Consider the following 26,350-nt stretch of genomic DNA (forward strand, 5'->3'; position numbering starts at 1 on the left):
ACAGTTGATAGCAAAGTCATGCAAAGAATAGCAAAAGCCTGTGTAGTATTTAGGACATTAAAGCAGCATGTCTGAAATGAGAAACATTTGGCTTCAAACAAAAGTAAACATCTATTATGCGTTAGTTGTTGCCACTCTTCATATGGCTACGAAGCTTGGACCAGTTATGGTCTCCACCTCAAGCATCCAAACCATTTCTAGTGCACTGCTTTCAGGCCCTTGCTACCATAACACTGCAGGATTTTACCTTGGATGTTGTGCTCTTAAAGTGCTGTCAAACTGTTGATGCTGAAGCAAGATTACAGTAGGTCTAGTTATTCCAGACCTGGCTAGTTCTCATGTTGGGCAACAACTAGTCCAAAGCCAGTTTCTACGGGCAGTTAAAATGAAGGGAAAACCTCAGAGGTAGCATAATGAGGTGGTAAATGAGCAAGTTTAAGACAAATGCTCGCTTATTTGTCATCAGTTTCATAGTGTGGGAAATTATGTCTGAAGATTTTCTGCTCTGACAGAGAATAGGTACTTACACCATCATAGCATGCAAATAAAATCGGAATGGTGCTGTGTGGCATAAGTGAATATGGATGAAAGAGATTACATCTGTACACTCTGTAGTATCATGAAAGTGGGTGTCTTTCTGTGACAATAAAACCAAATCCTTATGTTTTGATGGGAAACAAGCATCATAATCTCAGCCTTTCCACCCCTGGTGCTATTGTGTTTCTGACTCTGTCATTTAAGAGGAACACATATGGAAGATGTAAATTATATTTTTTTGTAAATCTATGATATGAAGATGCATTTTTAAAACATTTTCTGTTTGTGCATTTTAGTGTTTGAACCATTAGACTGTGACAGGAAAAGCAGATCATTGAGCACTTGGAGGAATTGCTGAAGGAGCTTTTGCTACTATGAGTATGTTTTTAACAAAAGTGAAAGGATGGCTTTTTCTATATGAGAGGGTGAAAGTGAATTCTACAATTACTGTAATTGACATTAAAATTGCCACAACATATGGAAGGCAGTTATTTGCACAAATACAGGCATTGTTTTAACATGAACCCTAATTTTTATGTATACCATCGAGATTATCTAAATTGTTTTCCTGTTCCATTGACCTATTACAGTAGAAAACACATAGTTGAGCAAACCTCAGATCAATCCTTGATATGTTTTTGCAGATTGTGCTAAATTAAGACTGTCTGTCCTCTGTTTTGAATCTACTGTACTGCATTCCCTAGAGTTTTCTAACAAATTTTATGAGGACTGGTAATTTAACATGCTGTCATAATTTTCTGCAGATGTAAAGGTGTTTTCTCACAGTTGTTCAGTGTTACTCACTTCTGGTAGTTTTTAAAGATTTAATCCTGAAAGTCTTACTATTTAATGTTATTTCAAAATTTAGAAAGATTGTCAGCTAGTTTTCATTCTGCTTGAAGTCACTGAACCATAGTGTTTATGTAGGGACTTATGTTCATGTGTTTATCTTCCTTAACACTTCCTTTTGTAAAGCCAAATGAAAGGATTACCATTCCTTGTGCTGCTGTAAAACGTTTTATGATACCGGACCATGAACCCTGGGCAGTGGAGGCTTCATCATCTGCTCAGTGACTTATCTGGAAGGAGCTTCTCTATATCTTGAATGTGGTCAAGGATGATGATAGCTGAATGTAACAAGATAGTTTCTACACACATCTTTATAGAAAATAGTGTTATAGATGTCAAATAGGAAAGTTGATTTTTCAGATTACTCTGTTGAGGAATTTATTAATTAGCGGCCATCAGATATTAACCATCAGAGTTAGATCACATTTTTGATTCATCACTTGACCTGTGGAACAGATATCTAAAGGTGGAGTGTTCCACTGCTGTTACCAACCATTTATATTTTCCAGCCTAGATCATGCCACACACTTAGATGAGAATGCATGGTGGCTATGTGCAGCAGGCACAACCTATTTAAAAATCAACAAATTTTACTTAGCTTTTTGACAGAATTTAGGAACACGCATTCAACGTAAGTAGCTGACAGTTTGGGGACTGAGAGGGCAAATTGATTCTCATTATATGCTTGTCCAAATATAAAAGCTGGTAATCTGGTTGCCTTTGTATAAAAAAAAAATAATTGCTTGCTCTGCATAAGCTCTGAACCATGATGCTGTTTAGCTAAATCAAATAGCTTTGCTATCTAATGCAAATTGAATTCAAACTGAACACTTTTCTCAGACTCAGAAAGTGAAATCAATTTGTGTTTGCAGAGAATCAAGCAACAGAAATTGCCATTTCCTCCATGTCCCTTTCTGAGTAGTGGAGGTGAAATATGGACAATGAAATTTTATAGGAGAGATGGGAGCACAAATCTTTTATACTTTGTTTTTTTAGTAACTCATTCAAAGAATGTTTTCAGACAAATACAAGCAATTTCTTACATAAAATGATTTGGTTTGATGGAGGAAGACGTCTGTGGTGCTTGGGTAGATCATAGTCTAACATAGTAGGCACACAGTGCTGCTGTGTTTAGAGCACCATCGGCTGACCTGCAAAAGTTCAGCTGCAGGAAGGCCAGTTCAGTTGTTCACACCAGGCTTTCCAGATCATCTGTCAGGATTAGGAAAGCTCAGTAGCCCTCTGAGAAACTTTAGAGAGACTATAGCCGGATTGTATTTTGAATACAGTATGAGAGTGTTGGTCTTGCAGATTTGATGACTGACTGCTGACCCAGCTGTTAGACCTATTAGACTATTCTGAATCATAGAATCATTCGGGTTGGAAAAGATCTTCAAGATCATCAAGTCCAACCTCAACCTAACCATACTGCCCTAACTCTAACAACCCATCACTAAATCGTGTCCCTGAGCACCACATCCAGGCGCTTTTTAAACACATTCAGGAAAACAGACACAGAAGCAGCAGTAGGCATGTGACTTACCAGTTTTCTCAACACTATTTTGGTAAGAGTAAGATAAATAGGGTCTGTGTCCTCACTCCAATTCTAAATGGTTCGTAGACATTAACTTTAGATATATCAGCTAATGAAAATGATACTGATCCAATTTTCTACAAAACCCCCTTAACAGTCATTGAGTGTGTAATTTCCTATGAAATGTATATGGAGTTAAGAAGGTAATACGCTTGTCATTGCCCATTTGTTAGGCTAAAAAGCAAATTAAAAAATGCAGGATAAATTTTCTGTTGCCTCTCAAGATGTAGTTGTTCCCTCTTTGGATGTGGTTAAGGTAGTAAGAACCAATTTATGCTATGGTATGAGTGTTTTGAGACAAGAATATAAATGAAAATTCCCTAAACCAGAAACTAAATACAGATTTAAGATAGCTTTCTTTTTTCCACTTTGAAACTGACTACTGTCTTAGCTTTTAATTTTTTTTAATGAGAAGAGGTACTCTTAGCCATTTCTCTTCTGTTGTGTTTGTGTATCATCAGTTTTGAGAACTATGTGGTGTCTGTCTCCTGACTAAATATCTAACCAGATGTTTTACAACAAAGTGAGAAAAGATACCATCATAATAAACACCAAAAAAATACTGTATCTTGTAAGCATGAGGTGGCTAACTTGTGATGTTTTCAGTTCTTGAATGTATTTTTTGTCTGTGGATGATAACTTTCTGGTTCAAGTATTAGATAGACTGATAAGAGGTGAAGCGCTGCTGGATCTGGTGCTCACCAGGGCAGAGGGAATCATTAAAGGCATTAAAATTGGAGCCAGCCTAGACTGCAGCAACCATGCCCTGGTTGAGTTTGTGATCTCAAGGAATGTGGGCCTGGCAAAGAGTGGGGTCAGGACCGTGAACTTTGAGAGAGCATACTTTAGGCTGTTTAAGGAATTGTTGGATGAGATCTCCAGGGAAGCTGTCCGTAGAGACAAAGGAGTGGGAGAAAGCTGGCTACTCTTTAAGGATGCCTTTCTGAAATCATAAGAGCTCTCCATCCCTCAGAATAAGAAAGCGGGCATGGGAGGCAGGAAACCTGCTGGTCAGACTGAAAAAAAGGGATTATACTGACTGTGGAAACAAGGACATGTCACCTGGGAAGAATACAGGGATGGTGTCTGGACTTGCAGAGAGGGTATTAGGAAGGCCAGGGAGCAGATGGAATTGAACTTGGTGAGGGATGTTAAAAACAACAAGAAGGGATTTTATAGGTACGTTGGCTAGAAGAGGCAGGCCAAAGAGAGCGTACCTCCCTTGGTAAATGAGAAAGAAGAACTGGCTATGACAGATGTGGAGAAGGCTGAAATACTAAATGAGTTTTTAACTTCAGTTCATCACTGGCAGCCAGGATTCTTACATTTCTCATGTCCTCAAAGCTTGCATCCCTGAGCCTCTAGATGGGAACTGGGGGAGTAAATCCCCCCCACAGTGTAAGGGCAGAGCAAGTCTGAGACCACCTCATGAGACTGAATGTATACAAGTCTATGGATGACATGCATCCCAGGATCCTAAAGGAGCTGGCCATTCTATGATTCTGTGATTTTTTTACTTGGTTAAACATCCTTGAAAACTTATCTCTATTTTGGATTAAGGCAGATGAAATATGAATCCATGCTCTCATGTTTGTGCTGAGGCTTTTTCACTGTGTCTTCCAAAAGCACTGTGTTCTTTGTGAATGTATTTTATTAGTGTTTGATTTAACAGGATGTATTTCAACTTTTTTTGTTGGAAGTTACGTATTAAACAGGACAGCTCTGTTACCATTGACACCCAGCATTGCCATTCCTAACTGTGCCTACGTTCTCTGCACACTGTGTCGAATATCCTCTGCTGTAAGCAGAATTTCTTTAACAGCATGCACCTATAGAAATTAATATTGTAACTTAATTTTCAGCAATAGCAAATTAAAAAGCATATGGAGGCAAAAGAGAATGAATGGTTCAATCCATTTCTTAAGATATGTTTGAATTTGAGGCTGAACACTCGGGACTATTAAGTTTCATTTCACTATCTAGCTGTAGATATCTCCCTTGGACCTGGACTTCTTATAAGGGTTGGAGTGTGGGATTGTAGTTGGAGAGTTGCTCTCTTCTGTTTTTTTTTTTTTTAACTAAGGAGTAAAGGGAGAAAAACGCCAATGCATTGTCCTTATAGAGTAAGCATAGCTACTGAAGTTGTTGAATATGTTGAACTGGAAATTGCAAACTAACAACCACCAACTGTTCTTTTTATGCTCTGAGGACTTTCTTTCATTTTAGCATCTGTCTTTTATTCTGCATACTTAGTTTCTCCCATTTTTATCAATGTGATTATTAGTAAATTCCCATGGGTGTTATTTTTAAAAGCTGCTGTCTTAGGGATATTTCAAGTTTTTCAAGACAAAAAGGAGTGATTATTGATTTCCAGTCACCATAAAGTACACACACATCACAATAAAGGTAAAGTGCCAAAGAGAATATAGAAGAGTAGAGTATTTAAGTTTAAATAAAAAATATCCAGATTAAAAAGAAATCAGACTGAAGTAAATACAGCGATTTACTTTCCCGATAAGGCTGGAACAGTTACTTAATTTCATCACTGCCAATGTCATTTTTTTTGTTCTTAATTCATGTATGGACGCATCAACGTTCATCTTGACAACAAGTACTATTGAATTTAACCCCAACTGTATTTCAGACTTTATGTGTTTTTATCATGATTATATAAGTTTATAAATCCTTAATGCCCTTAATGCCACCCATATGTTGTGCTGAAATCCTCAGATATCTGTAGAAATAACAATCAAGAAGATAGTTATGGGCTCTGAAAGCTGAAAACAGACCTAAGCCAGTCTAACAGCTAAAGATTTGTCAGCTGGACCCTAATACTCATAAACCTTTGGTGTAACAAATGTTGCCTTTGAGAACTTAGCCCATTCTGTCAGGGCATCTTAAATTATTTTACAGAAATAATGTAAAATAAATGAAATTCTCTACTTCTAAATAGAAGACATGATCCTGGCATCTGTGCTTCTCCCCAAAGTGCTATCCTTCTGTGCTACAATCAGTGTGAGCTTTTCTTAGATTCGTGCTTGTGGGCATATGGACAAATGGAAGTCACTTGGAGATGCCAGTTGTCCTCATTTTTTTTTCTTATGTCCTTATCCACTGCCAGTTACTAAGGGTGGTACTAGTTTTACTGCTAAGCAGTATGTAGTCAGATTGTATCATGCACATTTTAGAATTTCAGAAGCAGAAGGCAAGAGAAGCCCCTGCAAGGATTAGGATGTGTGCATATTCAGGTATTTTCCCCCAAAAGAAGTAGTTCCTCTCTGATTCCTCAGCCTGTGCTAATGCTTTGTCTCAGATTTTTACACACACTTGCCCAGTACCTGGAAAAGACTAGTCAATTGGAAGCAATCTGATGCTCCTATCTTTCTGTGCCCATTTGAAACCCAAGCCCTTTAAAAGGTACAGGTCATTACCAGTTTGGAGGCTTCTGTGCCAGTGGGACTAAGAATTTCTGCTAGTGGTTCTGTCTTTTGTTGCTAGCCTTTTGTTAGGCAGCAATAGCTTTCTTCCTTCCGCACCAACTATTCACATTGCTGGGTTTTATTTTCCCATCCATTCAGAGTAAACTGATGCACAAGCACAGCATTATAATGAATTTCTATTTGGTTAGGCAGAAGTTGGATTGTCGTGAGTAATCGAATTACTCCTCTGGAGACAGGTTTTCTAAGTAAAGTGATGAGGTGAAGCGATTACAACTGTAACCCTTACAAGCATAAAAAGATGTGTTATGCTAATCCTTTGTGAATGGATTGAATTGAAAGCAAGGGGAATAAAAAAGCATGCTCTTGGAAAAAGAGGGGGGTATGAAAAGGACTACTGTGTCATTTATTCCCTTTTCATTCATCCTCTGTTGCTCTAGAAAAAAAAAAGTAGTGGCAAACTGGAGTGCTTTACCTTTCAAGTCTGTCATTCAAATCATTTAATCGTATCCTGATTGAAATACTGTGTAAAAAAAAAAATCAAGGGAGAAAAGGAGGGGGAAGATTGGTTGTAGCAAAATGGAAAGTGTGAAGAACTGCCAAGAAGTGTAGATTGCTTTTTTTAGGTTGGTAACCTGGTGTAAACTTACATTACCTTGGTGTAAAAGTGGCAGAGTATGTGTGTGTTGGGCTAGGTGGGAAACAGTGAACATATAGGAAAAGTGTAGGTTAAACAAAACACTGACTTTATTTGCTAATATTTTTAGCCCAAGAGTGAGAACCTTGTTACCTTGGGCTTGTTTATTTCTGTTTCAGCTTTTTCAGCTGTTAAATAGGAGTGTTCTGTCTCAAGTTAATACCTGAAAAGATTTCTAAGGATTCAGCAAGAAGGAGCTGGCATGTTAATTGTAGTTTAGTAATTGGCTGAATGGAGCAGTATAAATAGCTTTTTGTTAATTGGAGAAGAGATAGCTTTTTGTTTTTAGATGACCAACCTGAGTATGAATGGCCAGTGGCATAAGTTGTATTTCTCTGCTGTTTTTCAAAAATTTGAAATAATTGTCATAGTTGCTCATTTCTTTCATCTGTCTGCTTTTCTGTGGTAAGTTGACCCTAACCAGCAACAGAGCTCCCATCCAGCTCCTCACTCACTCCGCTACCAGCAGAATTGAGGGAGAGAATCATATGAGAAAAAGCAGGAAAACTTTCAAGCTGATATAGACCAATATAGTAAGTGAAGGAAATTTTTTAAAAAAAAAAAATGCTGCAGAGACAGTCAGTCCCCACTTCCCAAAGGCAGCCCCATGCCCAGCCAGTCTCTGAGCTTTGGGAAGATAAGACTCCTCAGTTTTGTTGCCAAGCTCTGCTTCATATAACATGTGATATCTCTTTAGTCAGTTGAGGTCAGCTGTCCTGGCTGTGGCTCCTTCCCGCCTTGCTGGGGGCAGGCCTTGATGCTGTGCAAGCACTGCTCAGCCATAGCTGAAACATTGGTGTGCTATCAATGTTGCTGTAGTCACACATCCAGAACATAGCATCTTACACTGCTTGTTTTAACCTTGGAAGTGATTTCTAAACCATTTCTGTTCATCTTGGTTGGAATGACCCTTTGTGTACAAGGAGCCCAGTCTGCAGAGGAGGGGATAGCCCTTCTCTGAACTTAATTCACTCCAAGCTCATCTGGAATTTTCCTTCACCTAATCTTTTAGGCAGCAATGAAATTCAGGCTGTACTCTGTTTCATTTACGGAGCATTTGATGGGTCAAACATGTGAGAGATCTGTGCGTGGCACTGAGCATGAGCCTCTGGTCAGTTGTTAGTGGTGGCAATACTTGGGGAGAATATTTGCTTGGGGATAGTTGTTCTTAATGACACGGACTTTGTACAAGTGTGTCATAGGATTACAGCAGATAACAGCTTTTTCTGGGTAGTGGTTACAGGGGAGGCTGCTCAGCTCCAGGGCAGCTTCTAAAGGCCTGCTCTGCTGCCGGCGGGCCTCTCCTCGCATCTTGCGTGCAGAGATTTGGAAAAGCACATAAAGCTGTTTTAGTCATTCTTAAACCAGTCTTGACTTCCTGTGGAAATTTTCTGAGCATACACACCTCTATAAAAAAGCTAATTCTTTTAGGGCCACGAGACAAGGAAAATTTGGCTCCTGAAAAATAGAGTTTATATTTGGCTGTTGTTGTCACTGGATTTTCAGTCAGTGATTGTAATAAAAGTTTCTTAAAAATTACTGGAGCTTTTACCTTTGCCAAAATTTAAGATCAGTGTAAGACAGTTCAGTGAAATGAATCCTATTTTGAACTCAGGCTCCCTGAGTAAACGTTAAGTCATTGAACTGAGAAAGAATGAAATTTAGTTAGCATGTTGCTATGCAGTAAAGCATTTCATGTGTTTTACTTCCTTGAAAAAGGTTTTACAAGCTCTCAGTTAACAGGTAGAAAATTGAAACATAAAAATCTTCTGGTGATCAAACAAATTTAATAATTTGAAATTTGAAACCTGTGAAATTTTAATACAGTATTTTTTATTACTATAAGTACATTCTGCTGTAAATAAAAGAAAGTAAGATTTTTTTTCTGCATGACTCTGCTAGGAGCACATAGCCAATATATCTAACAAATAATCAAACAGTTTTGCAGTAGATACTGCTTCTATGTGAACTGAAAGTGTTTAAGTTGACATCTTTATTCACTACATGTGATGAAGCAGAATACAAAGAGACATGAAGTATTCCTTTTATTAGTTTGTTGGGTTTTTTTGAGTGGTTGGACGACTCCTCTTTTTGCCCATACTGGCATAGCCTCACTGATTTCACTTGAAGGTCTGGTCTTAGATGTATATGTATTTTTTTTATTTCCCAGATCTTAGGAGAGTAGACGAATACAGAAAATAGCTAAGGCAAATTGGAACATTTTGAATTTAAAAAATTGTTCATACTAACAGCAAATGAACAGACTCTTCCGTGCTTACAGTGCATACAACAAAAAAATTAAAGAATAAGTGGACTATTTAGGCTTAATCTCAGTTCAATTTGGTCAGTGAAGGATATTTTGAGAAATAGTTTCTTTATGCTTAGGAAAAAGAAAAGTAACACAGACTTTAAAACCTTATTAAAAGCACTAAGGCTAAAAGCAGTTTTGTTCTGAACTGCAGAGTAAGAAAGAGAAAGGAGCATATTTCAAAAAAAAAGCCCTGAAGTTGAGGAATTAGTAACTGTGACCACAGGTAATAAATATCACAAAGAGGTTGGTCTGTAAATCACTACACACAGATCTTACAGTGCATTTCAGCCATGATTTGCAATGCTATTTATGTTCTTGTTCTGCCTATCTCAAAAAAAGACAATTTATGTGGAGTTATGTGGTAAATTTGTCTTGTGGGAGCATGTGTGGAGCATCTTGAGTTCTCATTGCTAACCAGCACAGAGAATAACTGTTTTGGAGTCCACAAATGTAGCATTTTTAACAGGTCTGGGATTGAGCCTTTTGAAAGCAGGAAAGAAAGAAGTCTGCTCTTTTCCTCACTGAGATCTTGCAATTAGTTTTGCTTCTGTTTTCATTGGCATCTCCATGGCGCTACTTTCTCTCAGATTCATGTAGTAACAGAATACAAATCAAGTACAATTTAAATTGACATACATAATTAAAAGTCATTGATTTAATCAAAAAACAGTGATTTTTATCACTCCAAAGAATTTTTAACATTTTCTGTATCAATTGTTACCCTTTTTCCTTTTTCATATCAGCATGCTTTCTTATTTTGATATTTTGCTTTTTTCAGTTGGGTTTGTTGATTTTTTTTTTGCATTTTTTCTTATAGACTAATTCTTTTTTTCATCATCTTTTCCTCATTCCACATATCTGTTTTCCAGACATTTTTTCTTTTTGTTTCTGATTTCCTTTGCCATTAAATGTATCATGTCTCTGCATTTTCACTCTCTTGTCAGACCTGAGGCAGCTCCTTTAACCACAAGCTGTGTTTCTGCTGTTAAACCCTGAATCACCACTCTTTTATCTCCCCACTCTCTCTTAAGGCAAGGTTTCTCCATCCCTGGGAAGCCCCTGAGGAAAGGTCCACCAGGAAATGAGGACAGCATTCCAGGGAGGAAAGTAATCAAGTGCTGCAGGCAGTAATTTTTTTTTTTGCCTAGTATGTGGCCATATTATCAGCAGCCTAAAAGGATGCTTTTTATCCTCTTCCCCAGTTAATGAAACCTCAGCTGATCAAGATGTTCTGGAACGCAAAAACTAACTCAGCCGTTTTCTCTTCTCCATTGGCTTTCTGCACTTCTTTGCATGTAGAGCTAGGGTGTGAGAGAGCAGTATTCATCCCTGTAGGCCATCACTGGCCACGGAGAATCTTTTAGGAAGCCAGAACATGAGTGTTTTGTTAAATACTCGGGGCCAGATGCTTAAAGCTACAGTCAACTTTAAGATGTGCCTGCTCTCACTGAATCTTAGATGACTGCTTTTTAAATTGTGAGATCCTTGAAAAGCCTCAAGCCTGTGAATCTAAGTGAAATAATGAAACTGGGAGAAATACAAAGTTAAAACTGCATTCTGTGCATTTCAGGGAAATACTGCTTTGCATGTTTATTTATGAAAAAAGGTAATAATGACTACTTAGGCAACAAGAGAAACATTCTCAAATTGTGTATTCATCTATAAACTAGGAGTCTTTGAATAATTCAGGTTGGAGGTCTTCCAGTCCAATCTTTGCTGAAAGCAGATTCAACTTCAGTGAATCCAACTTTTAAGTTACGTCAAGTTGCTTGGGGCCTTGTCAAGTTGAGTTTTGAATGTCTACCAAGGACAGGGATTCCATAGCCTCTGTGGGCACCTTTCGCTGTCTTTGACCATCTTCACTGTGTCGTTTGCTTTTTTTTTTTTATGCTCTGTGCTTGGGATTTTACCTTGTTACGTCTGCTGCCTCTAATTCTTTTGCTGTGCACCTATCAAAGCACCTGCCAATCTCTCATTGTTGTGTCTGTGTTCATCCTCTCATGAGGCAGCTGAAGAGGTACAAGAAGATCAATTCCTTCCTTTGTCTAGGCCTCCCTCAAAGCAGTTTTTGCTCAAGTCTTCGTAGGTGAAAGAAGATAGAATTATTTTCCCCTAGAAGGTCGCTTGTAGCTGAGCAGAAATGTACCTGTCCTGGTTCAAGTTCGGGAGCACTGAATGTCACATTTATCTATCGCAGATCTCAAGATTGTTCTCTTTCCGCCCATCTCTCGTCCCAGCAGCATCTCTCTCCCCAGCTGTCTTATTGTCGGTATTAGAGTAAGGCCTACCTTGATTTTTGGACATTCCCTCATTGTATTGGATTTATTAGCTTAAATTGTAATTATATTGTATTATAGTGCGTTGTTTTGCATTCCGATGTCTAATTTTAGTAAATTAGTTTGTTTCTCCTCAGATTGTTGCCACTGTTTTTGCTCTCAGGCCCATCTCCCTACCCTTTTTTCCCTTTTCCCTTTCCAGGGGCGTGGGTCCATGGATCCCCCGCCCCATTAGTCACGGAACCGGGCCGAACACCTGTAAACCATTGACACTTAAATACTACAGATTTCCGACTATTTGTACTTGTTTTGCAGCAAAAAACAATGTAACATTATATATTAATTTAGACCAAAACTTACATTTTCATTTCTTCCTTTTTCTTCTCAGCATTTTGTCCTGTTGAAAATAAGTGTTTTATAAACGCTTATCTTCTAAAGTGCTCTAGTGATCAAAAATTGTATTTTTGTATTGTTAGGAAATTTGGTGTAGTCCCACCAAGTTGTTTAATGTAATTAAATAATTCAATACTTAAAGTACGCAAACATTGTTATATTTAATTTTACCTTTCAGATATTCTGTAAACAGAAGACATAATAATAGAGGATGGCACTGTATTTTAATGTAATACTTATTAATCTAGTTATTACAACATAGACAAGAAGAAGTATTGTTTGTAGATATTATCATTGCATCGTTGGTGGCTAATGGTTCCCCAGGTGCATGTTTCTTTGTTTCTTTTCAAATGTGGATATTTAAAACATGCCTATAGAGCTGATTCTTTAGACTCAGTCAAGCTGTCTGAAAATCATCTCTTGTGTTGATGCTGCCTGAGTGTGACAAGGTGACTTCCTCTATACAGGCTTGAAAATTTTGGCCAGTTGTCTCTAAGGAAACTGAGAGTGCTGCTTAGTTTTTTAGGAAAAAACTGCTGAAGTGAGTCATTCATTTTAGTCATATCAAGTCAGTAACTAAATAAAGCCATTTTTCACTTCTTTCAAGAGAAGAAAGGCCCTGTTTGCTGTGGATCATCAGGAATGCCTGCTTATAAATGGGAGCTCACACTGTGGAGTGGGCTGTGTGTTTTAAATTGCAAGTCACATTATGCCTAATGGACAATTTAAATGAGCCACATACAGGTGTGTCTTAGCCTATATCTCTGAATACTAGAGCACATCTTTTTCATGCCAATCCTGGTTTAATTCATTTTTCACATTTATTTTAAAATACAAATTTGTTTTTGCTCATTTTTTAGCAAAGCTCAGTGCCTCAATGTAGACATTTTTTTGCCATCTCATCTGTAAGAGTTCTTGGCACTCTTTTAGTTTAAGGTGATTTGCTCCTCCAAATCAGTCACATTTTAATCAGATCACAACTGTCTGAAAACCCCTAAAACCAGATTTGAAGCATAAATACTAGTAATCTTCTTTGCCAGCAACCCATTACGTAAATATAATACAATATTTGTGTGTTATAGTTGGCTTCATTTATTTTGACGTCCTTGTGGATTTGAAGCTTTTGCGAAATATATTCTTTTTTCCTTTGTTACGGTTGTATTTTCCCAGAGAAGCTAGCTGGGAAAGCAACAGCCCAAGGCATATCCGATACAGAGCAGCTAATTTCATCCTCTGGATAAAAACAACTAAATGCTCCACTACCCACCAAACATGCAGCCAAGGGGACCACAAATCCACTTTCAAACTGATATCTTTTAGTTCTGCATACTGCACAATGTAGTACTATTTTTCATACAGCCTGACTGCCTTCTGCCAGAGTAAGCTTTGTGCAATTAAAAACTGACTCTTTATTTTTTATGAAGCAGTGTAATACCAGATATGAAAAATTTGTCTGACTTCAATCATCAAGGCTTTTTATTACATCTGGTTCTCCCATCACAGTGTTGTGCGTTTTCTTGAATAATGGAAATGACAAAATGTCTCATTTCTTTCAGAAAAGAGAAATTGATTGGAGTTTAAGGTTTGAAGGCAACAAGACTTATGTATAAAAAGAAAAAATGTGAAAAAATAAAGCCAAAGATTCAGAAAGTGGCAATACACATGAACAGTCTACATTCTTTCAAGAGCATGTGTTCTGTCCTGTCATCTGTCCAGCTGCAAGCTCTTCCTCCGGCTTGAAAGTTTCCCTGAAATGTTAGTAATATAGGGAGATGCGACTGTGAAAAGAGAGGCAATGGCACAGTACAAAATGCTTTTAATGTCATTACAGGTCCTGATCTGAACTTGCTACTCAATGGCAATCAACCTAGAGCTAGGAACATCAGTGTGTTTTTTTCATAGTCATCATTGCATTAGCTGAATGCTTTCACTGTGCTTATGGCTCCATTTCTAGATGTCAAACGCAGTAAACAAGCCTATAAACAGGCTTGTGACTTCTTCCACAGGGTTTAAAGGCTTGGATTCATGTTTGTTTTGCAAATCGTTGATGTTGCTGAAGAAGTCAAAGCTTTCAATCTGCTAAATGCTGTTGCCTCCACATCAGAGCTGGTAGACAAGCATGTATAAGCACCGCCTCTTGAATATTTTGGTGCAAAATCAGGTGGCCCAGCTTAAACTGCTGGCATAAGACCTTTCAGATCCATTTGGATAAGCAGATTTGAGGACAACTGCATAATTAGAATAATGGTTGAGACAGTACTTGCAGCCCACTGCACCGTGATGTGCAGCTGGGTAACATCCAATTGGCTTGGAAGAGGATATTTGCCTTTCCCTTGCACTCCTAGGCATCCAGCTGTTTTGACATCTATTAGTGAAGGAATTCAGGAGAACCTTTCTAGAGTTTTTAGCAGTGTGACTCTGAGAATGGGTGCTCTTCAAATGGGAAGATTTTAAAGAGAAGTCAGTTCTCTGACATGGACATCCTGTGGTGTTCCTAGTTATCCTGGTGGACTCCTATGGACATTGAGTCATGTCAGAAAAGTACTGTATGACTGAAGAAGCTGCAAAGAAATTCTCTAGGTAGAGGAATAGAATTAATATGAAAGAAAATGTCTTTATTATTATTTCAGGGTGATCATAATTACCCTTTAGCTTTCTTTGAAAAAGTACCAAATTTTACAGGTAACAAAATCCTGAAGGCTGTCAGTTGTGACAGTAAAAATCTGGAATACAGTTTCTACTCTAATAATGGATGGGTGCCATTATATAGTAGTTTTGTGCTGTATAAACTTTAATCTACGTGGTTTTGGAAAATAGTGGGACGCAGCCCCAAAGGAAGAATTAAAAATTTGTTTTCTTGGAGAGGATTTTTTTTTTCTCTCTTGGCACCATTCAGGTTGGTTAGGAGTCACGTGCTTTTTTTGGAAGGATTAAGGAACCATCTTATTCCTCCTTGTTACCTGTCATGGTTTGGCTTGGTTTCCATGACAACGGGATGAAGGGACCCATGGATCCATGCCCCAGGAAGGGGTGGGGGGGAAGGGAAAAGACAGGAGGATGGGCCTAGACAAGGAAAAGAGCAGCAACAAGCTAAGGAAAGAAACTTTACTAAATATAATAGTGCAATGTGAAATAACACAATATAATACAATATGATTGAAATTGAAGCTATTAAATCAAATCAAATGCAAAAGAGAGAGAGTTTCTGAAACTGAAGTTCTTACCCTAGCGCTGTAGGAGAAATGGCCAGGGAGCAAAGAGAGAAGTCTAATGACTCCTAGTCCGTTTTAGCTTTCCCTCCAAACGGAAAACGGAAATGGAAAAATGAAGTCTTCTTCAAATTGTAGTTCATTCTTCTCTTCTGAGACCAAGAGACTGGAACTCATGAAGTATATTGACAATACACAGAACTGCAGCATTAACTCTTTAACTCCCAGTGCACTGCATGATGTTATGATGCCGATGAAAAACCACAAAACCATGACATTACTTTAATCTTTCACAGGAAGTAATCACAGTGACCTTAAGTAATGGTAGCAGTCTATCCAACAACTGACTGTTAAGTGGCTGCAAACAAGTGGATCAGTGTCAGAGGATCTTCTTAACCAATATCCCTTTCCAGAAAATCAGGGAGAAATGCTGTTTTTAGACTCCATTGTGTGATTTTGATACTTCACAGCATTCATGTTATTTGTTGTATTTGTCTTTTTTACGTATGTATCATTTTCAATATCTGCTAGTACACGTGCAATGAGAAAAACAGGTGTGAGTTGTTAGCTCTCTTCGGTATTGTCTATTGAAAGAATTACATCAAATGGCTCAAGAAAGTCTTGTTTTAAAATCTGAATTTTTTCCAAGATAGAAAATTAACCTGAATTCAATATAAAAGGAAGTACCTAATGAATTTTTCTTTTAATTTCTCCAGCATTGCAAACATGCATCTGTTACGGAATGAGACCTGCTGCTTTGAAACAAGCATTTACTATTTCCAACTCTTTGTAATTTAGGAAACGCTATAGCTGCATTCTGGCAATATTTTAATATTCTAATATTTTTTGCTGTTCGTCACCATTTTGAATTCAAGATCAGAGTGGACTTCAAAGATTGAAAACGTAGTACCAAAGTCCCAAAATATGTTCTGGTTCTTATTGGTCTTCTGATTTCTCCTAAAGATTTGTTCTCATTTCTTTTGAAGGTAAGGTAGAACAGAAGGGGAGGAAAGGGGTGAAAATTGTCTCATCGATTTTAAGATGTCAAATAGACTAATAAATAGATTCTGATTCCTTCTCAGAGTTATATTTCCATTGCATAGACCCAGCTGCAGTTTAGCATCACTTGTTGTGTATGTTTTGGAGATGACACTTCCAAACAAAAGCACATCTCTGCTAGAACTTAGTGGTGTGCCACAATCAGGAGTCTCACATCTCTTTGGCAGTGCTGCTACAACACACCAAGGGGTTGTGCTCATCTGCCCTGTTCCAGCATGCTTTTGAGAGGGGGCATTTCAGAAGCCTTAGCTCACTTCATTGCCTGATGTCTTGTCCTGGTTAAAACAACCAAGTGTAATTCCACCTTATACCGCTGTGTAAAATACATTGTCACGGTTGCCATTTGCGTTCACCCAGAGGTTTTTGTGTCCTGGGAACGTCACTGCATAACTTAGCCAGCTCATTTAAAGCTAGCTTAGTTGTGTCTGTATAAACTGTTGTCTCTTGCATTAGAGTAACAACTTGCAAATCAAAAACTGTACAGCCTGTAAATTTCAAGATGCACCACACATCTTCATTTGATATACTCAAATCCTGTCTTTTAGGTATTATGAAAGATAATGAAGTGTCTACAAAGCACACGTACAAGTAGGATGTCTTAGTGGCAGATGTAGTGAAAATATGTTGAAGGCACTAATCTGTTTAATGTGACCTGTGGACAGCAGGGTGTAGAGTGTGTTGCTGGAACATTGTCTCCTCAGCATTGTTCCTACTTTGGCTCTATTCATCTGCAGATGTCCAAGGTTTCACGGTTAGCGAGGCAAACAGATTCAGCACTTTTTCACTTGATCCTTCTGAACCTTTTAAGGTCAACTCTTTCATAATTGGTTATAAATTCATTGACATTACTGTTTTCAAAGTAGTCATTGTGAACTTAAAGTCCTCAATCTCTTGGGGTCTCTTCCAACCCCTGCAATTATGTGATTCTGTGATTAATTTTAGTACCAGTCCCTAGTAGATGAAGACACTTTAATTCATCAAATTCTGTTTTCCTTGTAGATTCCTAACAAAATATTAGTAATCAGTGGACTGATTTTGAAAGTCCTGGAGAGTGGAAAAGGAAGGATTGATTTTTTTTTTTTTTTTTTTTTTTTTACTATATGTGGCTCATCAATGAGTCTATGTCTTCTGTATATAACTGTATATAATATATTGGAATTTCCAAGTAGCATTCTCAAGGTATGATGCACTGGTTTGTTTAATTGATTAAAAATGCATATAAATATTTATGAGTTGCATAATTTAAAAAATATTTAGTAACATGAGCTCAAGCTATTTTTCTGCATTATCTGGAAGCAGACTGTGTAAGCAGGTGTTCACCTGTTTACATGATACTGCATTTGCATGCAGAGCCACCTGTGACACTTTCAGTGCTTAACTTCTATGACATTTTATACCATCCTAGTTCTGACTAGGGGCTAGCTTGAAGCTGTATTTCTTTCATTTTTGCTTGTAAGCCACCCTTTGAGAGGGATCACAAAGCTTTTTTGGTACAGGCCAATGAAAAAGTGACTCTATCCATTTCTGCAGCAATGACTTTTACATGGAGAATGATGGCTTGTTGTTGTTGTTGTTGTTGTTGTTGTCCTTACAAGGGCCAAAATTACAATATGACAAAGCTTAAAGGCCTGGAAGCCCTCTCGGCTAGATCCAGCTTTTGGCTTCTGTAATGCTGTGGCAGGGTACGCATGTGAGGGCAAGGACAGGTGCTGGGTGTTGTTGCACAAAGCGAGGCAGCGGCAGCAGATTTTGTCTCAGCATCACCTTATTCCCATCCTCCTTGAGGATGAGCGTGGGCCAGGAGACTGGTGGTGTAGGCCATCTCTCTTTCCACAAGCTGAGCTTGTTAAACTCTTCTCCTTGGGGCAAAAGTAGACCCTGGTTACCATGGTGATGCCTGACTCTTCACAGCATAACTGAGGGAATCACATTTTCAGTTCTTAATCAAACACAATTTTTCTTTTTAGTAACTTTACCCTAGAAAGCTGTAATTTAGAGTTCTGGAAACAGCAGCTTAGATGTATTCAAACTACGGTGGATTCTTGGCATGAATTCATCTTCCAGAAGCTAGACTCTTTGGAATAAGCAGAGAAGGGAGAATTGTAGAGGGTTACTTCCATCAGTATCTCCAGTTTATGACCTGATGAAGAAAAACCTCTCCCAAAAGAGGCCAGCAGTATACCAAACTGTGTGTGCTGTTTGCTGGAACAAGGTGTATATCTCATCCCCCTGCTCCCTACAAAAGCATGTCCAAATGTTTTCAACGCATATAATCATCTGAGACTTTTTTTAAGTAATTAAGCTAAAAGGGGTTATGAATCTCCTCTCTCTGAACTTGAATTTATTAATTAACTTTCAGACTTCTAAAAATTTTCTTAATTAAACAGTGATTATCATTCTAGCAGAGCAACAGCAGAACAAAACTGATAGAGACAGAATGGTCTTTCTGGGTAGATGATTATAATGCAAGGGAGACCAATCTGAAAGAAAATATTTATCAGAAAATCTCACATAGTTTGTCAAAGAACCCTTTTCTCAGGTGGTAGACTGACATATTGCCAGAGCTGGATGGAGTACCGGTTTCATTTGATGTTATTTGATGTTATCCTGATGTTACCTTATTGAAATCATTCAGATGTCATTCCTGTTTTTAATTAGAAGTTTTTGAGTGCCACGTAACAAAGATGCAGACCAGATTATCTTGAACAGTTACTTTGAATATCAAACTATGCAGCAATAATGCCAGTTGTGAGAATTCAAAGACCTGCCACAAACAGAAATTAACATTCAAAGAAAATACAGTATATTCAAATAGAAGGTTTAAGCATGCATAAAACAGAGTTTCTTCTCTAACTCACAGAAAAGAAACCCAGCATAAAATGCTGTGAATGTTAAGAGAGTCAAACAGTATGTTAAGAAGGTTACAGATAAAATCGTGTTCAAAACCTCTGATTTAAAAGCTGTCTTTTCGAAGGCTGGCTGTTCTCCAAGTGGGATCATACAAGCAGCCCTGTGAAATTCTAGCAGAGTTTTCTGCCTGAATAATTTCATTTGGATGATGGAGTAGAATAGCATTATATTCATTCCAACACCATCTCCTTAGGAAGGTGTAGGTGAATAGATTTTGTGCTGACTCTCATAAATTTTCTGACAATTTTCCAAGGCTGTTTGTAAATTCTGAGCCACAGAAGGAAGGAGAAGATGAGAAAGCAATAGGTGCCGTGACTGGATTTGTTATGCCACAGTCTACTTTAAGAGTTAGATATGAATATTAGGCAATTTTAGAAGTGGGTGTTGGAATTTCACTGTAAGAAATTTTAGAGGAATTGAATACAACAGAAATTTATGAGAATGAGATGGACTCTACCTGACCGATTTTACTGTATTTGAGAATGTTACCAGTCCTAGTCTCTGTTCACAGTTTAGGTTCATGCTGTTGTTCTTGGAAGTCAACTGACTGACTATCTATAAAAATGAGGAAAGCTGTTACTTATAGGGTGACAATTATTGGTAATGTACAGAGCCAAAATCACTTGAATTATTTTACAAATTTTGTGAATGGGACCATGGAATATGATTACTGTTACTGTTCATTAGGTCATAGGAAAGGCAAAGTGGAAAGAGGAAGAATCAAGTGCTCCTCTCTCAATGTAGCTGGTAAATCTGTGTAGTTAGCTGTTCTCATGGGGGGAAATGTAGTTACTCCCTATGTCAGATCAGAAAATCTTCCTGCAAATTTTATGCAAGATGGATAAAGACTTGTAGGGTAAACCTGTATAAAAGATAGTAGCACACAAATGTGCGATGATACTGTAAAATGTAATACTTAGTTAAATGCCTATTAGAGTAAGATTGGCCAAAGGAATTAATAGCCAGTACAGAGTCCATTTTCCTAGGATCACTGTTACTATTGCAATATTATGCTGGGTTCTTCTTTTAACTAATGAAGTGTCTTTTAATCCAGTCTGCTGTTCAAGGGATCTGAAGGGACTGTAAGACTAGATTGCTTAAAAAGAATGCTAGGAATGAGTACAGGAGGATTTTTTATAACTTGAATAATTTTTTACAGTTTTTGCATTATTTAGAAATACACCGTAGTTGAAAATTTTATTATTTTTATATTCTCAAATCACCAGAAGAGAAACTGTGCAATAGTATTATCTAGTCTAATACAGAAAATATGTTAACAGTATTGTAGGGAAGTTCTTTTTCTAGAAAGAAATGGATAAAAGCACAAAAATGAAAAAACTACTGGTTATTGTTAGATGAAAAGGAAGTGCAAAATCATGGAGAAAATGGCTATAATATGTGAACAAACTTGTCTTCCCAACATATATTTAGGAACCTACTACAGTGATCTACTATGTTGCGGTATCAGAAATGAGAAGAAAAAACAACAACTTTAGATTTTGAACAAAATGCACAAAGAATAACGTACTCAGGTGGGAAACAATGCATAAAAAAGTAGCCTGAAAGCTGCTGTGTTCCTGGTGTAGTTGAGTTGTTTCATTTAGCAAAAACAACAACTGAGCCCGTATGACAACTGCTTAAGAGAAAGAAAATTCCTAACAGTCCTGTAGTCTAGAGGGCATAGAGAGCAAATTCTGAGTAAGTGGCAGGAGTTTCTCTTTCCACATTGTTCTTGAGCAATTAGCAAACAGGACACACAGTGTTGTAGTAGGGGGTTAAAACAGGCACAAGGTTTCTGTGTTTTCGTCATTTGTGTTTATATGTGGAAGTTCATACAAGTCATTACAATTTTACAGTACACTCATTTGATTCTGTGTCTCTGGCAAGGCTGCATTGTTATGGCAAGTCTATGTACGCTCTTAGTTCATTAAAATGTGCAGGCTTACCACAGTTACAGGAACACTGCCACTTCAGTATCTCCTAATTAACACAGTTATGTGTACGGAATTTTTAAAATTCCCTGTGTATTTTTATTTCCTTTTATATTCCTCTTACATATGTCTGATTGCTTCTACAAATGCTTTCTTACAGCAGAGGCAGTAGGAAGCATAAATCAATAAAGTATCAAAATTAAAACAAAAATAGTATGTAAAACTTTCAAATTCTGAAGTTTCATTAAAGGATCCTATGCTACATTCAGAGGCTTTCTCAGAATACTAAAAAAATGTGCAGACAGTGCAAATACATGTAATATATTGCAATGATTTATATCTGTAATTGCTTTCATATAATTCCTAAACTTATCATTAGTTAGAGAATGTATATATTATCTGTTGCTAGAAACATACATCTAATACTCCTGGCTTCATTTACATCAGAAGGATTTTCACTGTTGATACAAGAGGAAAGGGCAGCATTTTGCCAGTCGATTTTAATGTTTTGTATATATGGCACTCAACCATTGGTTATATGCGTGCCTAGTCTAGGACTATTCAATATAATTTTTCTCCTCTAATTTAGGACTCTTTGGTATGTTTCCAGTGGGCAGCAGCTTTGTCTTCTCAAGAGTATTACAAGTCACAAGAGTTACTGTCTCTTATTTCAAACCCATTCATGTAAAGAAACCAGAAGAAGTGAACAAGCAGTTGATATCCTCCTGATTCTCTGTCATTGTTCTAAAAACTTGGACAGAAAACTACCTTTGGAACAGTTACTGAGTATCCAGATTCAGTTGTTGTATCTTTCTGCAGAGAAGCATGAGATAGGTCTCTTAATTCCTTCCTTTTACTCTTTCATCTCTCATTAATACTGCTGTGGAAATACCACCATCCTCATATGGCTCAAAGCATGTGCTTTGGATGGATCTTTGGGTCTTTGGCTTTCAAAGTGCATGTTCCGGTCACATCCAGTTCTTGTGATTTGTATTTTGAAATGTCTCAGAGACAAGGCCTCAAATCTCCATCCATCCACACAACTAAATCTCTTGTGGAGGCTGTTCTTGTTCTGCAGCTAGAGCAGTGCTTCCCACTGTGTGCTCAGTGCTTCTCAGCTGCACTCCTTTGGTACTCATGGTGACTCCAAACCCCGCAGCTACTGCTGTGCTCTAACATTCTCCCTCTCCACCCTTCCCGTGTCCTTGCTGCTTCTCAGTATTCCATTCATCAAACATGATTTTTTTTTTCCCATTCACACATAAAGCCATTTGTAGTTTAGCTTTCATTGACATTTTGACTCTACTGATTCATTTTTCTACTCTGCTGCATATCAAATGTTCATTCATGTTTGTTGTATCCAACTCAGTAGATTACAAGTTGCTGGATTTTAAATGTTTAGAATCTTGAACACCTTCTTTTAATTACACACCAAAAATTATCCCCAGCATTTCCTGTTAGATGGTGTCATAAGGTTATGACACTAGCTCTAGCCTGTGTTGTATGTATGCAGCTACACACATCACTTGCCTGATTCTGACTCTTGCCCCAGATACTTCAGCAACATATAATATAAACAAAATATCCAGTATTGAGTCCACTGAGAATATGGACATGTATTTATGGCATGTATTTATGCAAAGGGGAAGGGTCACAACAACCCCGTTCATCACTACAGGCTTGGGACAGAGTGGCTGGAAAGCTGCACTGAGGAAAGACATCTGGGTGTGTTGGTCGGCGCTCAGCAAAAATTGAGCCAGCTGTGCGTGTACCCAGGGGGCCAAGAAGGCCAATGGCATCCTAGCTTGTATCAGAAATAGTGCAATCAGCAGGAGCAGAGAATTGATCATCCCCCTGTACTCAGCTCTAATGAGGATGCACCTTGAATACTGTGTTGAGTTTTGGGCTTCTCACTGCAAGAAAGACATAGAGGCCCTGGAGCGTGTTCAGAGAAGGGCAACGAAGCTGGTGAGGGGTCTGGAGCACAAGTCTCATGAGGAGCAACTGAGGGAGCTGGGATTGTTTGGTCTGGGGAAGAAGAGGCTCAGGGGGAGACCTTATCCCTCTCTACAACTACCTGAAGGGAGGTTGTGTTGAGGTGGGGGTCAGCCACTTCTCCCAGGTAACAGTGACAGAACAAGAATGAATGGCTTCAAATTGCACCAGGAGAGGTTCAGATGGGATATTAGGATGAATTTCTTCTCAAAAAGAGTGGTTGGACATGGGAACAGGTTTTCCAGGGAACTAGTGGAGTCACCATCCCTGGAGGTACTTAAGGGTAATAATACTCAGGGATATGGTCTAGTGGGCAATATTGGTGATAGGTGGATGGTTGGACTAGAGGACCTTAGAGGTCTTTTCCAACCTTAATGATTCTGTGATGCATTTCATATTTCTCAGTGGACAGAGTTCAAGCTGTAGGGGAGAAAGATGATTATGGTAACGAAGTCTTATGGTGATGATTAAGCTTTATGACTAAAGCACTGCCAGGTTTCTCAGTGTCTGCCCGGCTCTTGCAGGGGTGTCTGGAAGACAGCATGTTCTTACCTGAGGATAAGGTGTTAGTGAGTGATTCAGATACTGCTGAGGTGCAGGTACAGAAGCAAGTAATAAAGAACGATTTTTAAATACTGCCTGATCCTTCCTCCTCCTTCTAAAATGTGTTAGTCTTCCTTCACAGGAAATCCAAATTGAAGTGTTGTAATGTGGCTAAAATCAGAAAGTATTGGGTTGTCCTCATCCCAGATTTTGACTCCAGTGGTTTTCTGAGAGGAACTCAGAGCCAGTTTTTGAGGCAACGATAGTCTTTCTATGGTGGGGCTTTACCTAGTTTACCATTCTTTTTGGTTTTGTTGGTTTCCTGAGAAGCGTTTCAACATAAAGGGTATTTTGTGTGTAATGATGTAGGCATGATGTTACCAGTAACTTGTAAATACCTCACGTGTGACTGCTGTGAGAAGGGAGAGGTTAAGTGGCATCTGCTGCGTGTGTGCCATTTGGAGAGGGAGAGGAAACTGATCAGAGGGAGAGAGAGCGAGCTCACATTCACTCTGGGAGCAGGGGAAAGACAAAGCGTTAACCCGTGGAGTTAGAAAGAAGGAGCCAGAAAACTGAGGAGTTATTTGCTGTTTTACAAGTAAACACCTCATGGGATTTTACCCCCAGCTGAAACTTATTTATACTTTTTGATATTTCCACCAGGCTGAAAAATCCCCATATTCCTGATCCTTTGTACACTAGACTGTGATGCAGAAAGGTGTAGACCGAATGGCTGTGCACTTTGAAATATTCTGTTTTCCTCTCTGCTGTAACCTGTGGCCTCAGCCCACTCAGCTGAATTGCAGAATGGCTTCATCTCTGTGTGTAGAACAGTGATTTTTTTTTTATACACAGAAATAAAAATGCTGCTGAATCTAGGCTTGGATTTGTGGATGGCTTTATGGGGAGAATCAAAACTTCAAGTCACACTTACAATAAAATGGATTTATGGTTTAGAATGCAGATCTCAGACTAGGTGCTGCTAGGAGAATTAGTCAGCAAAGGTGAGCTGAAACAGAGTGTAAAAGAAAAGAGCTATACAGTGTAGGGTGCTGGCTGCAGCTTGGGGAAAAAAGTTTGATTTACTCTTTGGAAGTTACATAATCTTGCTATTCCATGTTAAATATTCCATATCTAGTGTCTGCAAAAGTGACAGTGTAGGAGATAAGGGTGATTTGGTTGGTAGATTGTCTCTATAAAAATGTACTTCTGCTTTGTAAACCCAGATGAGTGCAGCACTGTACATGCAAAATTATATATACACACCTATATACAAACACATAGTCATATACTTGGTGTGGCAGATTTGTATGGCATATAGATTGAAGTACATAAATCTATATATATGTATATGTAGGTGTATAAACACAGCACATAAATCTGTATTTCGGTCACTGTATAAGCATTTGGAGATTATAATCAACTTTAATTTTCATGTTTCTAGTACTTACCCATTTAAGCAACTTATTTTTTTATCCATTTAGCAGCAGCAACAGAAGAACCTGAGGTGATTCCAGATCCGGCAAAGCAGACAGATCGGGTGGTGAAGATAGCAGGAATAAGTGCGGGAATTCTGGTATTCATCCTGCTTCTCCTTGTTGTCATATTAATCGTAAAAAAAAGGTAAGAAAAATGATTTGAGACTATCCTCTTTTTCTTCTGTATCAAACAGCAATAACTACATGGAATTTTTTTACAGTTCTTTAGATAAATGAATAAATAAATAGTCTCGGGTCCAGTAGCTCACATCAGCTTTTGGATGAATTCGTTGTATTTCCTGTTGAATTTTTTTTTTCTGTGATTCTTAAGGTGGATTTAAAGAGTAAATTACTTGATCATTGGGATCCGATAACTATACATCTTTTCAAATTTACTCATTTCCACATAGTTTTAAGTTGCACTTGGAGGAATGTACAGGATATTATAATGGGTGGAATTGAAATTAATGGGTCATATTTATGAAGAAGAAAAATAAAAAGAGTAACTTACTGCACTTGTTATGTTGTAATCATCTAATGAATTTGATTTTCCATGTGCAGCTCTAATGAGTTGTTTGTATCCGCATATTATCCAACTTGCAAAATAATGTAATTTTATACCTCTGTTTATGCTCTTGTAAACCTAGTTTTTTCTTAAAAGTCATAGCACATCACTGTAAAATTATCTAGTGACTCCTTAGTGCATGAAATTGTTTAAAAGTGTATTAATCTGAATGAATTTTAATTTTTTTAGTGCTTTCTTAGAAAATAAGCAATAGCGCCATCTACGGGAACTGTAACATGAGAGCTCGGCACAGGGCGCTGCTGCTGAGCGTGAGCTGCTACAGCGCTGCTCAGGCACTTTTTAAAGAGTGTTCGCTCCCCAGTAGTCGCAACTCTCTTAACCTGCCGTAAAAGTTCATAATGTGGCTCTGTAAATCTGTAGTCGTAGCACCGTAGCTCCCAATAGAAATTTCTCCTCTCTCTTGGCCCTTTCCGCAGCCTGTCCCCTTCCCGGTGCGCAGATTGCTCCTGCATAGAATGAGACCTTTGTCTTCCAAGTGTTTGTGCACTGCCTTCCCTTTCCCTCGTTAGAATCCTTCATGAAGGGTATATTTGTGAATGTTGCAA

The 26,350-nt window shown here is 38.1% G+C and overlaps 1 protein-coding gene across 6 annotated transcripts in view; it reads left to right on the forward strand.

Moving 5' to 3' along the window:
* The window catches only part of PTPRK (protein tyrosine phosphatase, receptor type K), a 397,652-nt gene that overhangs the window by 335,642 nt on the left and 35,660 nt on the right, over positions 1 to 26,350 (forward strand). For 4 of the 6 annotated variants that reach the window (XM_021390545.1, XM_021390547.1, XM_021390550.1 and 1 more), the window contains exon 14: positions 25,226 to 25,364. In XM_021390545.1, the coding sequence (XP_021246220.1) occupies positions 25,226 to 25,364 (139 nt within the window). The remainder of the gene's footprint in view (positions 1 to 25,225; positions 25,365 to 26,350) is intronic. The other 2 variants (XM_021390546.1, XM_021390548.1) reach the window with 1 other exon arrangement.

Source organism: Numida meleagris, chromosome 3 (genome assembly GCF_002078875.1).
Source record: "Numida meleagris isolate 19003 breed g44 Domestic line chromosome 3, NumMel1.0, whole genome shotgun sequence".
Classification (NCBI taxonomy): domain Eukaryota; kingdom Metazoa; phylum Chordata; class Aves; order Galliformes; family Numididae; genus Numida; species Numida meleagris.